The following is a 24,960-nucleotide window of genomic DNA, read 5'->3' as shown; positions in this document are numbered from 1 at the left end:
CCACGGGGCGTGAACCGCGGATGCAGCCAGCAGAGGCACCCGGGGCAGGCTCTGCTCCCGACGTGGGTGTGAACGGCTGGGCTGGGCACTGACTGCACAGGTCGGCAGGAAGGAGCCCACGCCCACCACTCAGCCCCACGTGCCGCCCCGTGCCCTCGCTCCAGACCGGGGCAGCCCCTGCAGCGAGGGGAAGGGGGCGACAAAGGGCCCCCCAGCCGCGTCCAGACGCCTGCCGCCCGATGCCCGGCTCTCCCACCTGCCGCTTCCCGGTGGTCAGCGGCTGGAGAACGGACCCCGTCACGGGACGGCCACGGCGCGCGGGCCCTGCTTCCCTGAGGACTTGGGGGCTGCCCCCTCCCACCGGGCTCCGGAGCCCAGCCCAGCCCAGTCTGTGAGCAGGGCTGCCGTCAGTCCAAGATGGTCTTAAAGTCTGCGGTCAGGGCCGGGTCGGCTGCTGCCTCCAGGGCGGCCAGAGTGGCCCTCGGGAGCCGCCGGCACAGTCGGGCTCTGGCTACAAGGCAGCGACTGAAGTCAGGCCACCAACCCCCCACCTACGCCCCGGAGAAACCAGAGACCGCCCTTCCCCGGGGCCCGCAGGCACTTACACTGCCAAGCACCCTGCGTGCAGGCGGGATTGGGGTGGGCACCTCAGGAGGGGGCAAGCACCCCTCCCCTGCCGGGGGCACGGGGACTGTCCGGCAGAGGCCCGAGGGGGATCTGGGTCGGGGGTGCGAGGAAGGACACGCAGGTGGGGGGCTGCAGGGGAGACGGAGGACGAGGACCCGGGGCGGGGTGGAGAGGTGGCGAGACCCGGATGGTCATGCCAGGCCCCTGGACGAGGGAGGGGGCCTGTAACCCTCGGGGCACCCGCACCCCTCACCTGGGGGCTCTGAGACCCGCCCACCTGCCCCTCAGACACGGAGGGGCCCCAGCACCGGAGGGCAGGGCCCGCACCTCACGAAGGGGCGCCTGGCACTCCACCCGCGCCTACCTGTCCGCAGCGCCCCCAGAAGACAGCTGTAGGTGACGCGGTGACGAGCTAGCTTGAGCAGAAAGGCGTGCAGGCAGAGCCACTGCGCGGCCTCGGAAGGAAACGGGCCGGAGGCGCCCTTGGCCCCCAGTGACATCCCTGGGGGACACGAGGAGAGGCTGAGGCTCCGCTGGCCCCGCCGCAGCGTTCCTCCCTGGGGATACCAGGGGCCCCAGATGGTGCCCTCCTGGCGGGGGTCCCTCCAGGCTGATGGCATGAGTGAGGTCTTGGGGGCGGCGGGGGGGAGACTGGCCACTTCATTTCAGGGGCCACCCGACACGAGCACCGAGGAATTCTGAAAACTGAGACGTTTTCTTCAACTTCTCCAAGAAACCTCCACAAACAGACGTGACGAAGAGCAAAGTCTGTTACACCCAGGACCTCAGAGACACGCACGGCCTGAACCTCAGACAGATCGGGAACGCCCAGGACGAGGCCGGAGGTGCAGACACAGGGGCTGCAGTGCGAGCGTTCAGGTGGGGACGCCCCCGAGGAGGCCGGGCCAAGGAGCGGTGAACCCAAAGCCGTCGGGCGCGCGGCTGCCGTGGGTGCCCCTCGCTGAGGTGGGCAGGGGTGGCCCGGGGCCTCCTGCGGACCCTGGCCTGGACTGACGCAAGCGCCCAGAGCCCCAGGGCAGGAGGGCCACCAGCTGGCCCCCAAGCACCACGTCACTCTCCAGTCACGTGGCAGAGGGCGGCGAGCTGCTAGCAGGTTAAAGGCGCCCCGACGCCCCATCTCCACCGTGGCTGCTGGAGAGGCAGGTGCTGCAGTGGCCGCGGGACACGAGGGACCCGGGACGGGCACAGGACGGAGCGTGTGGGCGTGACCCCGATGCCCAGCGCCCCGGGCGACCCCTCGGCCCGCCAGCCATGCCCTGGTCGCCTGTGCACACCTGCGTTCCTGGCTCTCAGGAGGGCGTGGCAGCGGGACGAGGTGTCAGAGATGACCCGGAGGAAAAACGAGGGGTTCCTCCCGACTGGCTGATTAAACGGGAGCTGCAGCACACACGCGTGGAACCTGGGGATGTCGGCTCTGTCAGGGGCCCAGCCTCCCCAGGCTGCCTGGGCCAGGGCTCCCTGGAGACCACGGGCGGCAAGCCTGGCTCTGGGTCCCCGAGGCCAGCCGGCGCGGTGAGTGAAGGACGGGGTCCGCCTCCCCAAGGTGGACAAGCAGCGGACTCCACGATCACCTGCCCGGCCCTGGTTCTTGGAGGGGGACCACAGAGCCACCCAAGGGCAGGGAACGTTCCGGAAGGGGCTGGAACGATCGGGAGCCGCATCCCGCCATCCCTTCTGGGGGCGCCTGAGTGTTCGGGACCACACACGCCTCCTGTGCACTGACTGGCCCTCTGCTCGCCTACCCGCCCCCGCCCCGCGGCCACCCTCCTCCCGCCAGCCCCTCCCGCCGCGGGGACTCGGGCCGCCCCGGCCGCTCGGGCCTCCCAGCACCATCTGGTGCCCGGGAGCAGCGCCTCCAGAGCTGCCGCGGGCTCCGCGGAGAGGCGGTGTCCGCCGCGGAGACGCACCCGCTGCTTCCTCACGGACCCGGGGGCAGCGCGCTCCCCAGGGTGGGGCCGTCGCCTCCCTCGTGGTGCCGCCACCTGTGGACCCACCTGTAGGCCTGCAGCAGGAATATCTTGTAAACATTTGTGAAAACTGTCTCAAGACTGTTCACCTGGAGTCATAAGAAAAGGCAATGTTGGCGATACCTCTGGCGTTCGAGTTTGTCTTTTGCTTTATTGCCCCATCAAACGGAACGAAGAAAAGGACCATCTCAGTAAGAATCCATCAGTCTCTCCCGTGAGACCCGCCAGGTCCTCACTGGGGCCCCTCAGCAGCTGCGGTGGAGTCAGGCCTGCGGGAAGGACAAGGGGGAGAGCCCAGCCTGGCTGGACGACGGCCTGGGCCCCGCGGCTCCAGCGCTGAGGCCACAGCGGTCCTGGGCCCTACAGCCTGTGAGGAGGGGCCCAGGCGAAGATGGCGGGGCAGCCACGCGGCAGGGTGAGGGCCGGGGGCCCTGGACACACACGCGCACACTCACCCACACAGTGCACACCTGCACACACAGGCACAGGCACGCATACCCACACACTGCACACCTGCACATACTCGCAGGCACACTCGTTCACACACACGTGAACTTGAGAGTGCACACGTATGTGACGCCTGATGCGCCCCCACACACGTGCACGCGCCCGCACACGGGAACAGACACACGTGCCCCCCCAGGATCTGCGAAGCGCACGCAGACCTTCCGGTGGCGTCAGCTGCCCTCCGCTCTGCAGCCCCAGCAGCCCACGGGCAACCCGCGCACCTGCAGGTCCAGGAAGAGCCCTTGGCACTTCAGCCGCAAGACCGCCGAGAGTTTGCGACGCATGTTCCTCCCAGGCTTGAAGCCCTGGTTGAAGGTGAGGCTCGCTCTGATCGAGGTCCCGGCGTAACTGCGAGACAGCGTGCGGTTCGTGGAAACACGTGTGTCCACTTCACACTCTGACCGCCACACACGTCCAGCCCATCAGCTGCGCTGGGCCGGAATGGGCGCCTGTCCCCCAAACGGTCACGGCTTCACGGGGAGCCAGACAACCTGGTGGACAGTTCATGACTGACCGGTGTGGTCGGTGCCCGGACACGAGAGGGGGCAGTGGGAGCAGCAGACGGACGCGTGGAACCGCGCGTGGAAAGCGTCTGCACTTGCGTCTTCCCGGGAGCACCCCAGAAAGAGGACCAAGTGCAGCCCTGAGGGCTCCAGCAGAACCGCGTTACCAGCGCAGGACGGGGCACGCCCATCCACCACCGTCTTGACACCCGCGCTTTTCATTCATGAGAAAGCACAGGCCCCGTGTCCACGTGCCGCGCGAGTCTCTGCGCAAAGCCTGAGGTTGGGCTGCGTGCTCTCGGGCTCAGTGTGGGGGAGGTGGGGGGACGGGCTCTCAGGGGCCGAACTGCATCCCCCAAACTCACAGGTTGAAGCCCCGACCCCCGAGACCGTCTGGGGATAAGGCCTTTAAGACGGTGATTAAGGCAAAATGGAATCATAAAGGTGGGGCCCTAATCCCATGGGACTGGTGCCCCAAGAAGAGACACTGAGGGGCTGAACAGAGAGGGTGACCGTGTGAGGCCTTGGGGAGCAGATGCGTCCACACGCACTCACAGGAGAGGCCCCAGGAGAAACCGGCCTGCGACACCTGGACCTCAGCTTCCAGCCTCCAGGACCGAGAGAACGGAAATGTCCGTGGTGTTTTTTGCGGCAGCCTGAGCTGACCGAGGCAGGGACCCAAGACTCTGTGTACAGAGCAGGCCACACGCACGGCAGCCCTGCTCCCCGACGGGCCAGAGGTGACCACGAATCCTGGTGCCCAGTGAGACCACGGGGACCCTTGTCTGGCAGGTCCTGGAAGCTCTGGTTCAGATCCACACGCTTCCCGGCGGAACACGCTGTGCCCCCGAGTCTGCCACGCGATTTCCTTTTATCAAAAACGCCCAGAAGGTACTTCCCTGGTGGTCCAGTGGTAAAGAATCTGCCTTTCAATGCAGGGGACGCAGGTTCGATCCCTGGTTGGGGAACTAAGATCCCACAGGCTGCGGGGCGACTAAGCCCGTGCGCCGCAACTACTGAGCTCGCGCGCCTCGACGAGAGAGCCCGCATGCCGCAAACTACGGAGTCCACGTGCCCTGGAGCCCGTACGCCACAACAAGAGAGAGAAAAACTCGCACACCACAACTAGAGAAGCGTGCACGCCGCAACGAAAGATCCCGCGTGCCGCAACCAAAAGCGCCCAGAAAACGGCTCCCCCAGAGTCCATCCCCTAGTGCCCGCCGCTGGCCTCTGACCCCCCTGCCACGCGGGGGGACGCACAGAGCTGCGCGGTGCAGCGCTCACCTGGAGTGGTCACAGCGCACCTCCAGGGTGCGGGTGTCCAGCAGTAAACCACACCAGGGGAACAGGCAGTGCGCCGGCAGCTGCAGGGGGGCCGCGCCACCCAGGCCACTGTCCTCCACGGGGAAGTTCACCACCGTCTTCTGCAGGTTCGCCAGGCAGCCATACTCGGGCACGCCGCGGACCAGGGCCCTGCAGCAGGGGGGCCACGTCAGCCACCGGGCAGAGGGCACGCCACCCGCAGGTCTCGGAGGCACAGGTCAATGTCACCTAACAGCCCAGCGAGGCGGGCGGGGACTGGAGGGCTGGGACCATGAGCCCGCGAGGAAGGCCAGACACAGCCTTGCTCTGGCCTCCAGGCTTCTGGGCAAACAAGTACCAACGATTAGAGGCCAGGGTGGACAGGCCAGCAAGGGCAGAGGCAGGCAGCGGGGAAGGGGAGCACGGAAGCCCCAAGAGCCAGTCCTGAAGGACGAGCGCACGCCGGGATGGCCCTCCAGGTAAGACAGGTGGGCGACTGAGCTGACGGGTCGGCTGGGACCCGGGAGACACGGGGCTCGGAGGGCAGGCAGAGTCCAAGGGACGGGTCCTCTCTGTGACGGCCAGCCGATGTGTCCACCTGGCGAGGCTGCGGTCCCCAGGTGTGCACACTCGAGTCTGCGTTAAGACCGGGGGTCTGTAGGTGGGGCTGACACCTGCAACCACCTGGCTTTAAAGGAGGACACTTCCCAGAGTGGGGCGGGCTCACCCATCGGGGAAGGGCCCTGAGAGCCAAACGGGGGTGTCCTGACTGCGGGGGTCGCCCACTGACTGCAGCCCCAGCACCTGCCCTTCCTGCCACCCGCCCCCGGGTTTCAAACCTGCCCAGCCAGCCCCACCATCACGCGAGCCAGCTCCTTTGCAGCAAGTCTCCTGGACGTGTGCCTGTCTGCTGCGTCCCCTGGTGGGACCCTACGGACACACTCAGAGCTACCTCCCTGCCCAGCCCAACGACCACAGAGCAGCGCCGCTCCCAGAACTTCCCATGACAGAGGCGACGACCTCTGCGCTGTCCCTTCTGGTGGCCACTGGACACATGTGGCCACTGAGCTCTCCAACTGTGGCCGGAGCCCACGCGGACCCGCGTGCAACACGGGTTTACATTTGCAGTGTCCTGTGCCGGGGCTGCCATAGGGAGCCCCAGAGCATCACAGCGGGCGGACCCTACAGGCTTCAAGCCTGGGGTACCCCGCAGGCAGACACGGGATACGTGGCTGCTGTCCAGGTGGGTTTCTCCAAAGGCAGCCCAGCGACCAAAGTGACCAAAGTGTCAGGCTCGGGGACGGCTTGAGGGCTCAGTTTTGAACTTTCTCCTCCCTTGGAAACCCACGCTTTGAAAGAAGCCCCCAGACTCCCGGGACGGATGGGGCACTGTGGCCGCAGCCCAAAGGGTCCCAGGTGCCGGGTTTGCTTTGGGCACCAAACCCATGCGATCCCCACGCCTGGTAACCCCTCCTCCTCGACACGTCTGAATTCCCCGCTCTCGCAGACGCTCTCCGCGGGGAAGCCACAGGTGAGCCGTGCAGGCCTTCCCTCTTCCGTCTCCCGTGGTGCGGAGCGCGCAGCCTCTGCTCCGTCCACCACAGCGCATCATGGGCGCAGAACCTCCAAGGAGCCTCTGCAGACCCAGCCCTGCTGCCTGAGCTCCTGCAGTGGCACCTGCGTCCTGACGGCCACGCCAGCGACAGGAGGAAGTGACGGCACTCTGGGCTCTCAGAGCCGCGGGACCACACCGCGTGACACTCCCCAGAGATGTGACGTGTGGGGAGCACGGACGTTCGCACACAGGTCCCACCGTCGTACGTGGGCCAAAACGCGCCTGCAGAGACACACGCGTGGGGCCCTTACCTGAGGAAGGCTTTGGCTCGTGGCAGGTGAGGGGTGACCAGCAGGAAGTCGTCCACGAAGCGCAGGAGAACCCTGGACACGGATTGACCCCGAGGTGAGGGGGACCCTGAACGCACTGCTTTACGCCCATAGGCAGCGTCCTCCCACAGGAGCCAACGCTGAAACATTTAATGTCTGTGTTCCCGTGGACACGGATAAAGCGACCTTCTCCACAGAATCGAACCAAAGACTCTGGTTTCTGTGGGATTCGGCTCCAGCTGCAGATGCCGAGCAGGGGCCCTGCAATTGGGCCGGAAGCACACGAGCTTGGCGCTGGTCCGAAGCCCCGGCCACACAGAAGGCCACGTTTCCTCCCCACTTGAGGCCTGCTGACCACCTCCTGTGCGCCGTTATGAGAAGAAAGGGTGAGGCCCGGCCTACATCCAGGACCAAAAGTACGAACAGGCCCCAGCAAGGCAACGCCCGCCCACAGAGGGTCCGTACCCGTCCCGCTGGATTCCGGGGAAGAGCTCGTTCTCCATGTCTCCGTAGCAGAAGCTGCAGAGCAGGGTGGACAGGATGGAGCCCTGGGGGACCCCCTGACACTGGACGTAGGACCTGGGGGGCAGGACGCGGTTAGAAGGTGGGCCAGCCACGGTGGGCCTCGTGCTTATGTCGTAAACACACGCACAGACGTGGAGCACAGACACACATGCACACGCGTGCCCACGCCGCACCCGCCTGGGGGGACATGAATCAAGATTTATCACGCTCCCGTGCCACGACCCCTCTCCATGAAGGTCACAGCGGGTGGTGGTGCCCCTGGGGAGGAGCCAGGGGCCACAGGCGTGGCCTTTCCGGTGGAGAAAGTCCTCTTCCCACCCGGTACCATTTACACGCATGTGCAGACGTGTTGCCTTTGGCAAAATTCGCCCCGTTGTGCAGTCGGCACGTGTGCCTCCCCAGGGTGTACGTGTTTTTTTATATTTTAATGTGATTATCTTTCAGTAAGTGCTGTACTTACTGAGAATATAATAATAATGAAAATACACCCTTTACCTAGAAAGCTTCCTGAGCGTGGCCCACGGTTAACGACCTCCGAGCAGGCCCCGCGGTCCAGGCTGACCTCTAACGGCCGTGGCCGTGAGCCCGAACCCCCGGGGCCACTGCTCTCCTCGGTCGCACATGGGGTCCCGCTCAGGCACTCGCCCAGGCCGGTTTGGCTCCGCACACGTTAAAGAAGTTATCTGCCGGCTTCTGAACGCAAGGACTTCCCACAGCCGTGGGAGCCTTGCTCTGTCACCCGGCCGCACGGCCGCAGTGCCTGTCCGCGGCCGGTAAGGGGGAGCCGCGGGGTCCGGACTCACCTGCCCCCGATCCTGACCACGTGGTTGTGGACCAGGCGTAGGAAGAGCTTGAAGAGGCTGCCGCCGGCCTCGTTCAGGGAGCAGCTCTGCGAAGGCAGGCGGGCGTTCACCAGCGTGGATGCCGCCCTGGGCCAGCCGGACGGCTCGCGGTGGGGGCCCCGGACCCAAAGGAAGGCGTCTGGGGTCTGGGAGCCTCACATCGTGGCAGGGTCGCCCCGAGACTATTGTGCACAAAGCACGGGGACCGCGAGGGCCGACCCGCTGCTGGCAAACCTGGCTTTGGGACACTCTGCTCACACGAGGCAACAGGTCGCTCGATGGGCAGCTCGAGGCGGGTCTACGGGGCAAGCCCTCTCTTGTCCTCCTAGAGGGAGGGGGCTCGCCTTCGGGCGACCTCGAGACCAAACTGCGAGCGAAGATGTACGGCAAATCTCAGAAGAGCCGCGGGCAGGCGCCAGAGGGTGCGTGAGGCCCAGAAGAGGGAAAATGTGGCCAAAGGTGGGTGCAAGTCTCTGCCAGCCACAGAGGGTGTGCACGGCTGCCCCGGACTGACCTGCTCGATGACCACGGCATCCCTCAGTGAGCCCGCTGCCTGCAGGCGCTCCACGAACTGTCTCATGTAAGGCTGGAGGTCCGTGAAGGTGGACACCTGCTGGCCGGGAAGGCGGGGTGAGGCGAGCGGACGCCCCCCTCCCCAAGCCCCGATAGCAAGGGCACACTCAGAACGGGGAACAGAGCCTGGGAGGCCCCGCCCTGCAGCTTCTGTGGTGCCCCTGCCATGGCCGCTACGACCAGGGATGAGATGCAGAGCACGGCCGCCTGGAGATGCTGGGGAGGCGGGATGCAGGCGGGCTGGGGTCTCAGTCCTCGGGGTGCATCCCACCTTCATCCCGACTTCTCCCCAAGGCCTGTATCCACCGTGGGAGGTGGAGCCCGAGCAGAAAGTGGGGGCTCTGAGGCTGAAGATGCTGGGGTTCAGAGCCACGAAGTAGCTGGGACTGAGGGGCAGTTCCCGGGGGAGGGGCTGCAGAGAAAACACCCTGAGCAGCAGGCGCCCCTGGAGCCCCGCCCCTCCGAGGGGACCACACGGGGGAAGGGCCAAGTGAGGGAGACCAGGCACCACTGTCTAGAATGGACCCCCGCCGAACTAAGGTCACGGCTCCACCACTGCCAGGAAAACACCACCCACTCCGGAGAAAAGCTCGCAAAACCCTTGTGTCAAAACCCCTATTTACAGAGTGTGGCACACCGAGAAAAAATTCCAGAAGCTATAGAATAGGCCTGTGTGGCCAAAACCACCCACAAACCAGCAGAAACAGACACGACAGAAACCTGCCTGCAGGCGAGCTGGTATCCAGTTTCTGGCATTTTAAAATCACTCAAGATAACACTGCTAACAAAACAAAGATGGAGGATGTAACCAGAGCCCTGGAATCTGTGAGAAAATTCACATGGATTTCTAACACTGAAAAACAGGCTGGCTAAAATTAAGAATTTCATAAATGGGTTTAAAATCAGAGACAGAAAAGAGCAGGCGAGTGAACCAGAAAACAGGGCTATAAATGCGCAGATTCCAGCAGAGACGGAACACGTTAAAGCAGCAGCGCAGAAATCAGAACAGACCCTGGACTGAAGGCCGGCTCTAGCGAGAAACATTCTAAAGGAGCATCCGGGTCGGGCAGCCGGGCAGGCGCGCCGCTCGAGCACAACACGGCTGCAGCCCCACAGCGCGGATACGCTGGGTCCCTCACAACAAAAGCATCTGTCTGTGGAGACCCCACTTGAAAAGAAAAGGCGAGACAGGCCGAGAAGGCGCCTGGGGGCCCACAGCTGCCCAAGGACTTGTCCCCAGAGCGTGGGAAGGTCCCCTAAGACGGATGACCAAGGAGACAGCCTGGCAGCACCGGGGAGATGGGATGGGCACCCCACGAGAGGACACAACCACGTGGCCGGTACACAAGGTGCCCAGAACCGGATCTCCCCAGACCGAGTCCCACAGACAGGACTGCGCTGCCCCACCGGGCGGCTGCAGCCCTGGTCCCTCGGTACCGCCAATACCGCCGCCAGGGCCCCCTGCAGCGCCTGCAGCCGCGCTGGAACCTCTTGGGCAACATCTCCTAAAACTACACAAGCCTGGAATCCGCCCACGGCAACGAGGACTTTGCTTCCCAAACGGCACATCATGCGGATGCTGGCAGCGGCCTCAGTCACGTCCAAAGAGGAACCGGCAAACGCCCACCCAGCGGAAGGCGAAACCTCACCGCGCACGGTGACCGCGGACGGAACACGGAGACGCTGCTCTGGGCGGCTGGACCCCAGACGCGGCGGAAACCGGACAGGAGGGCAGAGTTTCCCTGATTTCACATTACAGAGTTAGAGACAAGCGAGCATGTCGCCGTGCTCGGGGTAGGAGAGGTGTCCCGGGGGGCGGGAGGGAGTCCCGCGGGCGCTGCTGTTCTGGGCCGTGAGGCGGAGAAGACGTCATCCCTGTCCACAAACCCAAGATCCTGCGTCGCACACTCAGGACTCGCAAACCATGCTCACCAGCGCCTTGTGCTGGGGTCTTCACACGCGCCTTTTCCAAGAACTTCTGGGGGAATTCCGCCCCCCCCCACGCCTCCAGTACACACGCCGTTTCGGCCGGGGTGGGGTGGGGAGGTGGTCCAAAAGCCTTCCCGACAAGCGCTAGGAAACCCCCCACCTGATGGCCTCGGGCTCAACCGAATGCCCTCGTCCCCTCCCAGCCCTGCCTGGGCCGGAGGCCCCAGGCGGCTGCAGCGAGGGGCTGCCCTTCCACCCTCGACCCACTGCGCCCACACGGACAGCAGCGCGGCCCAGGAGTCCCGGGCGAGGCGCCCTGTGGCACCTCCCCGCCCATGGAGCACACGCGGCCCTGCTGCCTGGCCGCTGGGACACCACGGAAACACGCGTGGCTCTGCTGCCACCAGGGTCCCTCCTCTCTGCTCAGCCCGCTGTGTAGTCGGGGCCCTGCGGCTGTGAAGGGGCAGCGGGAGGACAGTAACCGACGGGAACACCAAGAGTGAAGATGACGACCGCGCGTGCGCATGCGCGGGGGGTGGGGCGGAGGAGGGCCTGCCGCGCACACCCACGCCCACCACCACCACGCCCACCACGCCCACCACCACCACCACCACCACCACCACCACCACCACCACCACCACGGCGCATGCCCCTCCCGCAGACCGCGCCTCCCGCAGACCACGCCCCCCACCACCCAACGCACGCCTCCCGCGGAGCGCGCTCCCCAGCACCGAACACACCCCAGGTGGGGCTTACGTGTCTCTTGAAGGCCTTCCGCACGTGTCCGCGGGCAGTCCTCTGGACCACGGCATACTGGCGCACGCAGTACGAGTTCTCATGAGGCCGGATCACGTTGGCTATCACCTCCGCCAGCCTGTCCTGGGGGAGCGCGTCGTACGCCCCCGCCACGTCCACCTACATGGGAACCGAAGTGCCTGAGGACGCGCTCACCTGGGCCCCGAGTTCCCGGTCCCGCTGGTTCTGACCTGCGGTCAGCAAGCCCTGGGGTGAATCGTACACCAGGGGACTGGGGAGACCCTGGTCCCCCCCTCACACTGTCCCGTCCCCGCCCCCCACGCCCGCCCCCCACGGGGCTCTCGCTGAGATACCCACTTCCCCCGGACTCTAAGCACCCTCGGGGCGGGTCTTCGCCCCTCTCTCTGAGCTGCAAGCTGATGACCAGGGTACCAGGGCACCCGGCGCTGGGGTGTGAGCAGGTGTCTCCTTCCCTGAAGGAGCTCCCGTGGAGTTGGGGTGCAGTCACGGAGTCCACTCCACAGGGGAAGGCACAAAGCCTCGGCCCCGGGGAGCCAGACACCCCCAAATGGAGATGGGGTTCCCTGCCCTCCCGCTCACAGAAGAATCTGTGGGACGCGGACGCGGCTCCACCAAGGGGTGACTCGTTCTGGCAAACACGTGACTGCAAAAGGCTGGCCACTCCCCACACCGGCGGGGGCCTGAGGCGAGGGGTCACCCGCAGGGCCGGTTCCCTTGGTGGGGGGCGGGAATCGGGCGCCCACCTTGACGAAGTAGAGCGGGGCCACCGGGCCCTGGGCCCGCAGGGGCAGCACGAAGGCCTGCCAGGCCCTGTAAATGTCGTCCATGCCCAGCACGGAGGCCCCCAGAAGGCCGGGGCGCCTCAGCCGCTCGTAGTTTAGCACGGCGAACAGGGTCTTGACCTGGGAGGTGAGATGCTGGACCTGCAGGCCCAGCCCAGGACGACCAGTGTCACCAGAGGGGCCCCAGACCAAGGGATGTGGGGTCAGACAGCCCCGGGGACGAGAGGCAGGCCCCCGCGCTGTGCCGCCGCCGCCGCCACCCCCGCCTACCCCGCCTCCCTCGGACCGCAGAAGGGCCAGATGGCTTCCCCCCTCACGCCCACCCCAGACCCCAGGGTCTCCCCAGGGACCCGTCCTGGGATCACGGACACCACGTGTGGAAAAATGCAAGTAGCTACACCCTTGGTCCCCTCTACTTACCTGGTCCCCCCCACCCAGCGAAGAGGGGTGCTGCCTCCCGGGGGGCCCCACCTCCTAGGGGACCCCAGCCCCACTGGGCGAGCACTTTATCTTCGCTCATGGACCAAACCCCCATCAGCAGCGACAGCTTCTCTTTCTCACTAACGGTAGAATCACCCCCAAATCACCCCCAAATCCTACAGGGAGGCGCATGGAAGGGGTCAGAGCTGCTGGTGAGGCAGAGGTGCCATGGCGGGGAGAGCAGTCACGGGGGCTAACCATGGGGGTGAGGTCCTACGGGGGTCCTCGGGACCCTGGCAGGCTGCTGACAGCTAGCGCATGGTCCCTCTGCCCCGGAGAGCACACCATGCCCACCCCCGGAGGACTGCAGGGGCCAGGGGCACAGAGGGTTCCCAGAGCCCATCCAGCACCTCACAGGACTGGCCTTCCCGGGAGCTCCTCCTCTGGGCCCGGGAACCCCCATCCACGGCACCCCACCATTCCACGGCCTCACTGGGGCTGCCAGCCCCCCGAGACTCCGACTACAACCACCAGGCCTGGGGTTCAAAGGCACTTTGCCTAAAAGCGGCACAAGCGGCGACCTTCCTGTCTCTGTGCGACTTCCCGGCTCCCACGACGTCGCCCATGTTCACGATGGGCCGCAGCCCGCTGGGCTTGGGGACGAAGCGGAGCTTGGACGTCGGCAGAGCCGGCCTGTCCTCCTGGAGTCGCCTGACATCTGCCTCGGATAGCTCGCGGAGCTGCACGCGCTCTAAGTGTTGTCTGAAACAGAGGTGCCCGTGGGAAGCCGGGGCGGGCAAGCATGGCAGCCGCCAGTGCCCGTGAAGTCGGCAGAACCCGTGCCCAGCACCCCAGACTTGCGGCGTGGCCGGGCGTCAGCTGGAGGCCCCTCCTCGGCAGGGCCGGGACACCCAGTTCCCGGTGGACAGAGCCCCGGCTGGTGTAGGCCGGGACCCGTGGGCCAGAGAGCCCGCCCTCCTCTACACAGAATGGGCAGGGAGTGCTCGGCGCGGCCCCCTGAGGCACAGAAATGTCTCCCCATGGGCCTGCTAGCTCCTTGTTACCTGTGACCTTCAGCCTTTACCCCAAAACCACCCACAGGGAGGGCCTGGGTGGCCCCGCCTCCTGGCTGCTGGGGTGAGGATGCTCCCTGGGCTGGTGGCCCCAGGGGTGAAGCGTGGTTCCAAGCACAGCCCACCATGGGATTCAAACACCCACCAGGCAGGCGTCGGGCCCCATGGGCCCCACAAGGACAGCCTAAACGGCCGCTTTGGGTCACATGGCGTGAACTACTTAAATGGGGCGCCTTCGCTCAAGACCACGATCAAGACGTCCAGAGCCTCCCCCCACCAGACACAGGAGGACACGGGCCCCAGCACGTGCGCCCAGGGACCCCGGCCCGGCTCCCTCCACAGACGTCCTAACGCAGGGCACGGCTCTGGCGCAAATGCTGAGCGCTCTGACACTGGGAGCCTCGCCAGGCCCAGCCCGTGTCTTTCGGGCTGTCACCCCACCCATCCTGGCTGGTCCCTGTCCAGCTGACTCCTGCCCAGTCTTTCCAAATGGACATAAGACAGTCAGTGAGCAGCTGAGACAAATCTCATGGCCGCCCCGCGGCCATCCAGCCCCCGGGGGCCTGCTTCACGGCAACGCCTCTGCCCCAGACGCGCCCCACTGCACGGCGTCAAATAGGCGCGCCTGTCATCTGTGTCATCCTCCGTTCCGTGCGGATTAAACAGCACCGGGCCCATGTGCCGGGGGAGGTAAGCGGCCCGCCCGTACTGCTTCAGTCCAGACAGACTCCCAGATCCCAGACCATCCAGCCCGAGCCCCCGGCCTTCAGGTAGGAAGGGGCTTGCAGGAGTCCGTGACGAGGGCGGGGTCCCTGGAGGGGCTGGCCGAGGAGCCCTGGGCAGGGAGAGGCCGTGGTTCCCGATGGCCGTACCTGATGCCGACGCTCTGCAGCTGGCTCCAGACGCGCTTCCGGAAGAAGAAGAGCCGGTTCTTCTGGAACGTGGTCTCCGTGACATAGAAGAACGCCCTGAGCACCTCGACCACGTACGCACCCATCAGCCAGCACAGGAACCTGGCCAGGACGGCCTCGCGCAGACGGTGCTCGGCGGCCGGGACGCAGCGAGCCCCTGGGAGGAGAGAGGCCGGTGCTCACCCTGCGTGCTGCCTGAGCGGCCCCTCGGGCCTGGACGACTGCATGTGCGGCCCCCGTGCCGTGACTCGGAGCCTCGGGCAGAGGAGAACGCGGGTATCTCGGCAACGACGCTTCCCCCATTGCATGTTAAAGTGACGATGTTGGATCACCGGGCTTTGATAAAAAACGTCTCTGAGTTAGTTTCACCTTTCCTTTTTTCCTTTCTTATTGGGGCTACGGAAAATCTGAAATGTTGTATGTAGCTCACGTTAGGTTTCTACTGGGCGGCGGTGACGTGGAACCTCATCCTCTGTCCCTTTACACACAGGCTGGAGGAAGCAGAGACGGCTCTCCACACGGGGGACGTGCAGTTGAGGCTGGCGTGCATCGCCCCCGGGGGGCAAGAGCCAGAAACACCCAGGCTTTTCCAGGCTGAACACCGCGGGCAAGCAGACACAGCCACACACCGAGGGACGCCCGACGCCGCGGGGCTCCGGACCCAGCCGCGGGCCAAGGTGAGCGCGCTCCCCTGCGGTCCTCTGCATTTTACTCTGTGCACTCGGAAACGTCTCCAGCTGAGGTGCATCTCGAGAGCTGTCACCAGGCTGCCAGGGGGGCCTCACTGCGGACAGAGCCAGGGCTTTACCACCCGTAACCGGCATGAAAGAAACACAGAGGAGAAGAAAGGGGCCCCAGAGGCAGGTCTGGGGCAGGACGATGAACAGTGAGCAAGGAGAAGAGAAGGGGGATGAAGCTACATAAACATCGACTGTAGACACGGCACCAGCAGCATCTAACCTGGGACACCACTGGCTTAGTGGAGGGAACAGCTCAAGTGCGATCTAGTTCGAACACGCAAGGCCCTTACACGGTTCCCAAGGTAACCAACCACCCAGGGAGGGTAAGTGGAGAATACAGAGCTAACACTGGAAGCAAACCCAACGCACGCACACCCACGTGAGAAAATGCACGTCAGGAAACGAGGACTAACAACGCGGAAGAGGGGGCCAAAGTGCAAGGTGAAAACTGCATCCACACTCGCCTATCATCACAGGAGATGAAAAAAAATCACTCCCGGTAAGTGGTAAAGACTGTCAGAATGGATTGAAAATGAACGGAAAACGTCGGCTCAGGGCTTCCCTGGTGGCGCAGCGGTTGAGAGTCCGCCTGTCGATGCAGGGGATGCAGGTTCGTGCCCCGGTCCGGGAGGATCCCACATGCCGCGGAGCGGCTGGGCCCGTGAGCCATGGCCGCTGAGCCTGCGCGTCTGGAACCTGTGCTCCGCGATGGGAGAGGCCACAGCAGTGAGAGGCCCGCGTACCGCAAAAAAAAAAAAAAAAAAAAGAAAAGTCAGCTCAGTGCTGTTGTTAAGACACTTAAACCACGTATCCTCATAGGATACGAACAGGTTGAAGATAAAAACTAAATAATGAAAAACGACACAAGCAGGAAATACTAACCAACGGGAAGGCGGGTAAACACACTTTATGGTAAAAAGAGCCACTAAACATTCATGGGGAAGATTAAGTCTAAAATGTGCCGGCAGCTAACAACCCATCGTGCAGACCGTCGGGGCAAGCAGGAAAGGACACACCCACCCCCTGGGGCCGTGTACCCTCAGCGTCGCGGCATCTGGAAGGACACACGTTTTGCACGGCACCCGACCCGACGTGGTGACCACAGCACCAACCCCGGCCTGCAAACACACGGGAACCATTAGTGCTGACGCCACACACGAGACCAAGCCAGTCTCCGCGGGCTCCCGGCCACCGCGGTCCTACGTACCCGCACGTGGCTGTCAGAAATCAACAGTAAAAGGCAATTTAAAACTGCCACACGTTCGGAAAATAAAACGTAATCGTCCAAATAACTCCAAGATCAACGGAGCAATCACAGTAGAAACAGAAAACACCGAAAAGCGGCCGATCGAAACGCGGGGCAGCCACTGCGGGGCCGGGGAAATGCGCGGCAGGCGATGCGGGGGAGAGGCGGGGAGACGAGGAGACGCCGGCACCCCGCTGAGACGCCAGAGCCGCGCCTCGGGCCGTGGCGCTCAGGGGCGGGAGCGGGGAGCGCTCCCGCCCGCAGCTCAGGAAAAGCAACGTGGTCGGACGTAGGCGGACAGGATGGGCCAACCAGAAGCTAAGGCAGCGAGCAGGAATCCTTCGGGTGATGTCTCTGGTGACACGTGGCCCCAGATGTGGACAGCCCGGTTGTCTGGCCTCCGGGGCTGGGGATCAGGGAGCGGACAGGTATCAGTGGGCAGCATGGCAGGCACGACAATGGCCTCAACAGAGGCAGAGGAGGCTGGCGCTGTGGACGGAGTGCCTGGCCGGCACGGAGGAAGGGCAGCATTCCGGCAGGAGAGGGTGGAAGAGGCGGCCTCGGAGAGCCGCAGCTCAGAGCAGCATTCATTCAGCCAGCGGGCAGAAGGCGCGGCCGAGGCCGTGGAAAGGAGCAAATGGCCAGGCGCATAGCTCAGGTGAGCAAAGGCCCAGTCGCCTGGGAAAACACCACCTCCTCAGCGCCTGCAGCTCGAGGGGCACGGGGACCCCATCTGAAATCGGGGCCAGAGCACAGAACTCAGAGCCTCCTTCCACAGAGCAGGCTGGGGCCCCACGAGCACAGAGGCGTCAGGTGAGGGCCTGGGCTCCCGAGCCCGCCTCCTGGAGACTCATCCACGGCGTCCCACGTGCAGGGAGCCACGCAAGATGCAAAGTTTCTGGAGATCTGCTGTAGGACACCGAGCGCACAGTGCGCAGTACCGTGCTGTCCACTTCAACGTTAAGAAGGTAGGTCTCATGTTACGTTCCCACAATTAAAAAAAAATTTTTTTAAACCAAGTTGCTGAAGGTCACCCTGACTGTCCGTGTCACCTGCCCCGGGGTCTCTTGGGGAGCCAGAAAGGGTGTGCCCCGGCTGCACCTGAGGCTACCACAGTCGCGATCTTTGGGGCCCCCACCCCGGGGACTGCCACACGCATGGGGGAGGCGGGGGGCAAACCTGGCTCTCACAGACGACTTCCTTCTAGAAGTCATGATCATCTCAGGAGCGTGGGGAGAGCAGGGAGGGTGCTGGGCCTTTCACTCCTGGCTCCGCCCTGCCAAGGAGGGTGCTGACCCAGGCGGGGCCGACAGTGGCTGGGCCGGAGGAAGCCCAACATCAAACCCAGAACACCACAGTGGGAGGGACACGGCAGGCTCAGCTCCACAGAAAAAATCCTGCCGGCGCCCACAGTGGCTTGCCCACTGCCCTGAGACAGCGGTCGGCGTCCTGATGCTCCCCTTTGACCCCTGGTGACGCTGGGGCCTTGTTCAAGGACACGGTCTTTTCACTCCTCCCACCTGCCTGGCCCCGACCTAGCGGAGGCACAATTAGAACTCACATCCGGGTCCGCGTGGGGGCTGACCAGATCCAGCGGGGAACCGAGCCGCACCTCCCAACCCCATTAACGGGGTTCTGGGTCCGGCCCCCGTTTCTATCAGCGGGGCCACGCCAAGGCGATAAACCTTGACGTCAAAAAGGGTTACGGATGACCCGCAGACACGCCCACGGGACCTCCTGTTGACCTCCGTCTGTTGGCGCAGCCCTAGACCACGTGTCCCGCCTGCTCACCGCCCCTCCCCATCGCCCGGAACCTGCCTGAGCCCATGAACGTCCGGAGATTTATGCAGACTGGATGGGAGAGGGGGACAGAGGCAGAGCACTCAGAGGGAGCAACCCGACAGCCACCAAGAAGCCCCCTGCCCCCCGAGCGAGGTACGGAGGAGGCCCTGCCGCACTCGAGGGCCCGAGGGCGGGGTCCTCACCTGGGCTCCCGCGCAGCCAGGCGCAGTCCTGCACCTTCATCTTCCAGGTCAGCTCCTGCGGTGAGAGCTTGCCGTGCTTCCCCAGAGAGAGGAGCTTCTTCACATTCCTCAAGAAGCGGCGCTCGTTGTGCCGGGAGCCCCAGAGGCCTGCGGGCACCAGCCGGCGAAGGCAGGCCCGCAGGAGGCCGTACACCTGCCAGGGGCTGCTGTGCTGACGCAGCAGCTGGACCAGGCGGCGCGAGCCCGCGTCCCCCTCGGGGGTAGCGGCCGGCCTCTCCCCGGAGCGGGCGCCCACTCCAGGGCTCTCCTGATCGCCTGGCCCCGCCGGGGTGGTGGAGGCCGGCAGTGGGCAGTGCGCCCTGAGAAGTGCGCCGTAGGGGCACCGCACGTGGTTCTCAAGCAGCTCCCGAAACAGGGGCCTCATCCGCCAGTAGCGCGCGGGCAGGCGGCGCGTCCTGCGCGGAACCCCTGGTGGCCGGGGCTTAGAGCCCAGAAAGATGGTCTCCACGAGTCTCTGGGCCCCCGCCAGGCTGGGAGGCAGGCAGCAGAGCAGGAAGGAGCGGCGCAGCCGTTCTTTGCTACCCGAGCAGTAGAGGAACTGCTTGGTCTCAGCCCACGCTCGGGGACCGGGCTCGCCCTGGGGATGTGACGGCCGCCAGGATGGGGAGCGAACACCCCCCTCGCCGCCCACCAGTGGGAAGGGGCGACGGGTCCTGGGCACGTTGCCCTCCTGAGACTTGGCTTCCGCGGCGGCTCTGGTAGGTGTCATCACGCGGGGGTCGCTGTCGCTCCGCCCAGGCGCCCTGCCCAGGTGGGCCCCGGGCGCCTGCCCTTCGGTACCCCGCTCGGGCTCCAGGCCATGCCTGGGCTTCTTGGCTGGAGGCGGACGGCCCCCCGCGCCGCCCCGACGCCGCCTCGCGCCCTTGGCCGGCAGCTCCCGGGGTCCCCCCGCCTCCCCGTCGCCGCCATTCCCGGCCTGGCGCGTGAGTCCGAGGCCAGTCCGGGTTCCGCCCGCGCGTCGCGTGGACCGCGCCGCGGCGGCGGTGCAGAGGTCATAGAGCGGCGGCCCGCACACCTGGTAGGCGCAGCTTGGGGGCACCAGCAGGTAGAGTGCGCAGCGCGCCAGCAGGTGGGTGAGCACGTCATCGCCCACGCGGCGCAGCAGCAGCCCCCATGCGCCGCTGCCGCGCAGCGTGTCCGTCACCGTGTTGGGCAGGTAGCTGCGCACGCTGGTCGTGAAGGCCACGGGCGGCCCGCCGCGGGCCCCGTCCAGCAGCGCGAAGCCGAAGGCCAGCACGTTCCTCGCGCCGCGCTCACAGAGCCTCTGCACGACCCTGGCCACCAGCTCCTTCAGGCAGGACACCTGCGGGGGAGGGCTCCTGAGTCGCTGGGGGCGCAGGTACGTCCTTCCCCACCCCCTCCACCACCACCGCGGCGGGCCCGACCGGAGTCCCCGGAGGCAGCCCACCTGGCGGAAGGACGGGGCGGCAGGAGGCGGCTGCGCATCCCAGGGCACGCACACCAGGCACTGGGCCACGAGCGCGCGAAAGGCCACCGGGTCCCCGCGCCGCACGAGCCGCCGGTCCTCGGGCCCCAGGCGCCGCACGAAGGTGGCCAGCGGCAGAACCTGCCGGTAGCGGTCCCGCAGCAGGGCGCGCACCGCCCGGCACCTGGGCGCGCGCGGCATCTTCGGAGCAAGGGGGGGTCCGCGCGGAGGAAGGGGCGGGGTCGGGAGGAGGAAGGGGCGGGGTCGCGGGAGCCCCGCAGCCCCGCCCTTAGTTCACCCTGCGGGCCGCGGGTGTGGCCCCAGAGGTGTTTGCGCCCAGGTGCCTCGAGAACCTGCTCCGACCGCGCAGCTGCTCCGCGCAGTGTCCCCACCCACACGCCGTGACCCCTCCCAGGGCGCAGGGGTCTTGCGAGGGTCGCACAGAGGAGCGGCTCTATGGCACCGAGGGAGGGGACCGTAACGTGGGGTCCCTGGGGGACCTGGTGCATTCTGCGCCCCCGCGGGGCGGGTCCTTCTGGTGTGTTACTTTCTCACGTGGGCCGTGACCGGGCAGTGAGGGATGCTTTGGGGTCCAGCAGGGGCTCATGGCAGCGAATTTGTAATGACGTGCAAAGAAGAGAATGGACCACCGCCCCTGCCCCGCGGGCCTGGGGAAGCCAAGGCAGCAGGCGCACCCTGGACCTGGACCGGCATGCGGTGGGGCTCCTGGAGCTCTTTCCCGGCTCCGGCGGCTGGCAGCGGTCAGCAGGCAGCGGTCGGCGGGCAGTGGTCAGCAGGCAACAGCGGCACTTCCCCCACCGGCTTGGTCTCCCTGACCCCAGGCTGTAGTTTCTCTTTTTGAGTTCTTCTGTGATCCCCACCAAAACCAAAAATCCTCAAATCCGTTCCCTATGAATCACCCACCTGATGGGTTGGGCAAACGAAGGGGAGAAGTGGAGCCGCAGCCTCCCTGGGGCACCACCTGCAGGCTCCTGGCACCTGCCATGGCCTCCCTCCATACCCAGAGCTGCCGTTCCCTCCGCAAGCACCAGGAGGAAGGTGAGGCTGGACAGGTCAAGGGCCTGTCCCCAGGCTCGCAGCCCCAGGGAGAGGAGGAGCCCCCGCCTTGCAGCCCAGCCGCAGACCCTCCCCAGGCCTGGGGCACCGTTCTGACAACGGCTGGTCATGTGAGCCAGACAGTTCAGAGCAGTCGCCCTAATGACATTCCACCCAAAGCCAGACGCTGCAGTTCTTCAAGGTTGAGTCGTAAGAAATGGGAAGCTTCTGGGTCTTGGGAGGCTTGCGGGGACGAGGCACCTGAGTTTGGCAAACACTGGGCGGCTGAACAAATGTTAACCTTTCACAACGTTAAGAAGCGTGGTCAGAAATTGCTCGTCTTCATGGCGTAAACAGGCCTCCGCTACCCCTCCGTCGACGACGCCGTCTCACATTCATCCTGCTTGCTCTGGTCTGCCCGGCTCGTAACCCTCGGGACTAAGGGTGGCTCTCCTGGAAGTCCACTGCGTGAGCGCCGCAAGGTCTCTGAGACTTGCTTGTTTCTGCCAGTAGAGGATTTGGGGCGGCTTTGGGGAATTTGTTCTTTTCCAACAACTAGAAACTGGAGAAACCAGCATGGAAAACAATTTTTTTTTTTTTTAAAGAAGAAACAGAAGCAGTGTGAACAATACCATGTTGAAGTGAGGAAACTTTTCCTAGAGAGAATGGAAATCGTTCATCTCCTGAATACTCTGTGCACTATTACACGTGCGGTTAATCCGTCTCTGGAAAGCTAAGGGTGGTCTCAAGTCACTGTGCCATAAAACATGAAGATGTTCCCAGAAAAAAATTTCATATTGTTGGCTTATGACAAAATACAGCAAAATCCGATTCTAGAACTTCTGGAAGGCAGGGGATGGGTTTCACACTTCATACCTGGCAATTTCTGAACAGTGGATTCTGTGCCAGGAGCCAAATACGTGTCGTTTGTCACTGAAGGGGCAAACAGAGCCCCCCGCCCCCCAATTACGCAGTAGCCCGACTGAGGTTTCCTACTGAGTGTGCAGTGATTGGACACCGGGGCTGCTCTTGGGGAGCTGGTGGGGGGCCTGCAGGGCTGGCAGTGGACCATCGCCCCCCGTCTGCGAGGAGTCACCGCAAGGCGTGAAGAGGGAGAAGCCCAGCAAAGGGAGGAAAGAGGGTCCCAGAGACTCCAACCGGTGGGCATGACTGGAGCCCTGGCCAGTGCTTAAATAAACGATTACGCCATTGGTTCCCGAGCGGGGCTGTCCGAGGGCAGCGGCTGCTTCCTGCATTCGCTGCCACTGGCCTCGGGACACCGCAGCCCCGCGGGCGCAGGAGGGCCGGCTCTGGAGGGCGGCCCAGGGAGGGGGACAGGCCACAGTGACGCGTCCGGCACCACCCCGTGCCCACGGGCTGGCACACCTGATGCACGTGCCCGCCCCCCGACCCAGGCATCCTCGGGTCTGCAGTCAGGATGAGGGACAGCACCACCAGGACCCAAAAGGGTCTCAGCTGAGGAGGTTGGTGGCTGAAACAGATGCAGTGCAATGCAGGGACACATGCAGACGGCTGAACAGCACGGGGTAAAAACAAAGCGGCCAGCAGCGCAGCCCGGAGCCCAGTGCTGGGGCCTGAGGACCAGATGCTGGGAGGGGAGGGAGAGAGAGAGGGGGAGGGGAGGGGGAGGGAGAGGGGGAGGGGAGGGAGAGGGAGAGGAGGGGGAGGGAGAGGGAGAGGGAGAGGGAGGGGGAGGGGGAGGGGGAGGGGGAGGAGAGGGAGAGGGAGGGGGAGGGAGAGGGAGAGGGAGAGGGAGAAGAACAGGGGGAGAGGAAAAGAGGGAGGGAGAGAGGGAGAGAGAGAAGAGGGATGGCCTGCGGACCCACCAAGCTCTCTGACCCCAACCTCTGCCTCTGTGGCTGCGTCCCCCTCCCTGACCCTGACAAGGAGCCTGCAATTGACTCAGGGTCCAGCTAGTCCAGGGCCGTGTCCCGGCCTCAAAGCCCCTAGGAAGGGGCATCCTTGAGCCATCCTTCTGCCTGCGACACTCAATGCAGCAGAGCGTGCAGCTGGTTGAGGGCAGCAGCTCTGCCTCTGGGGTCCTCTCCCAGCGCCCCTGGTGGCTAATCCCCTGTGACACGGTGGACACCAAGCCAGGACCGGGACACTGACCCTGGTGCAGCGTGTGAGTGGAAGGCGGTGTCATTTTGTCACCCGTGTAGACTCGTGTGCCCAGCACTGCCATCAGGACACAGAACTGGCCGCCACCTCCGGCTGGGCCCCCGAGTTCCCCCTACACGCACACACATACACCATGACTCGCCTACTCTGTGCTGAACCGTGTCCCTTCAAGACACTTACATAGATGGGACCATATTACACGTCACCTCAAGGTGACTTTTCCACTCAGCATAATTCCTGTGTGTGTCAGTCGTCAGCCCCTTTGATCCCAGAACAGCATTCCAGGCCTGGATGGACAGCTAATGTAACCGCGCGGCCTGTTGAGGGGCATTTGCGTTTTTCCCACTTTGGAACCATTACAAATACAGCTGCCGTGAATGACTGCAGACAGGGTGTTTGTTGTACGTAACGTACACAATTACATGACTTTTCGTCGCTCGAGGACAAGCGCCCAGGGGTCCGGTCGCTGGGTCACGTCCTAAGTATGTGTCTAGTTTTCCGTTTTGCATCCCAACCAGCGCCTGCACTTGGTGGTGTCGCTGATTTTTCCTGCAGGGACAGACGGGTCCTGAGAGGCCTGAACTCCAGCAGCGCTAGAGACACCCGGGAGGGGGCGCTGATGCGACAGCAGGTCTGCACGTGGGCCGAGGTGGGTCTGGCTCAGGGAACAGAGAAGGCAGATGATGGGCAGAGCACTGCCCTTCGTGCTGGACACCAAGGGGTCGGGGGGCGGGGGGAACATCGCCGAGGCAGCCTTAGGGACCAGCATTTAGGAAGTGTTCTCTGGAGAAGCAGAGGGGCAGAGGGGCCGGACCTCCTCTCGGCACCAGAGGGAGAGCCAAGGGGCCCACTGGGGAGGGGATGGAGCAGGGGACAAGGAGGACGGTCCTGGCGGCAGGGACCACGCAGGCAGGAGGCGGCAGCCGCCCTGGGTGGAGGGCTGCCCTCCAGGACCTCGGCCCCCGTCCCGTCTCCCAGGTTCTCTGAGTCCAAGGATCCCGTCGTTCCAACGTGCGGGCTCAGAGCAACCGTTTTATTATCTCATGGGGTTCATGGGTCAGGCGCCTGGGTGGGTCTCCGGGAGCGGACTCATGCAGTGGGTGTTTTATGCCCCTATTTTGTGGAGGTTTGTCCTGCCTCAAGTTTACTGGAACGGTTGTTTAATTCTTAGAGGTAAAGATAAATAACATGAAGAACGGTCTTTGTTTTCGTGGAACTTTACGATTCACACAGCGACTTCCCACACAGCAGCTCCTATAGCGGCCCCGGAGGAGGTGGGTAGGTGTGATCGTCCGGCCCTGCAGGTCCGCGTGGCGGCTTCCTGAGAGCCCCCAAGAATCTGGGGCAGAGCCAGGACGGTGTCCCGCTGCACACCCAGCTGGCGCTGGCGCGACGCAGCGTAGCCAGGAGAAAAGGCAGCAAGTTGGGTGGGGGACCCAGGCACACAGCCCACAGGCTCACTGCCTGCCCGGACGGTGACTCTGGGCAATACAGTCACCTTTCCCCAGTTTCTCAGTGCACGAGGCCTTTGGTCTGCCGCGGCAGCTTGGCCTCAGATCCCTCTGACCCGCTTCCACGCCTTTGTGTACTTTCTCTCACACCTTAAACCGCCTTATGAAAACCAATAAAAAGTGCTTAGGACTAAAAATCCCTCCAAATGGG

The 24,960-nt window shown here is 64.6% G+C and overlaps 1 protein-coding gene across 1 annotated transcript; it reads right to left on the bottom strand.

Annotated features, from left to right (window-relative positions):
• Positions 1-407: 407 nt before the first annotated feature.
• On the bottom strand, positions 408-20,301 carry TERT (telomerase reverse transcriptase; the record flags this gene model as incomplete). Its single annotated transcript, XM_082835197.1, has 16 exons — positions 408-511; positions 992-1,129; positions 1,923-2,047; positions 2,643-2,704; positions 3,344-3,470; positions 4,910-5,098; positions 6,794-6,865; positions 7,277-7,390; positions 8,140-8,225; positions 8,693-8,788; positions 11,437-11,595; positions 12,201-12,380; positions 13,241-13,421; positions 14,605-14,800; positions 18,615-19,977; positions 20,083-20,301. The coding sequence occupies 16 exons, from the start codon at positions 20,299-20,301 to the stop codon at positions 408-410; spliced, it is 3,411 nt and encodes a 1,136-aa protein (XP_082691323.1).
• Positions 20,302-24,960: the final 4,659 nt, after the last annotated feature.

Source organism: Leucopleurus acutus, assembly GCF_964270905.1.
Source record: "Leucopleurus acutus genome assembly, chromosome: 3".
Lineage (NCBI taxonomy): Eukaryota > Metazoa > Chordata > Mammalia > Artiodactyla > Delphinidae > Leucopleurus > Leucopleurus acutus.
Note: the sequence above shows the minus strand (reverse complement) of the source record. Positions and strands in the feature narration are given on the sequence as shown.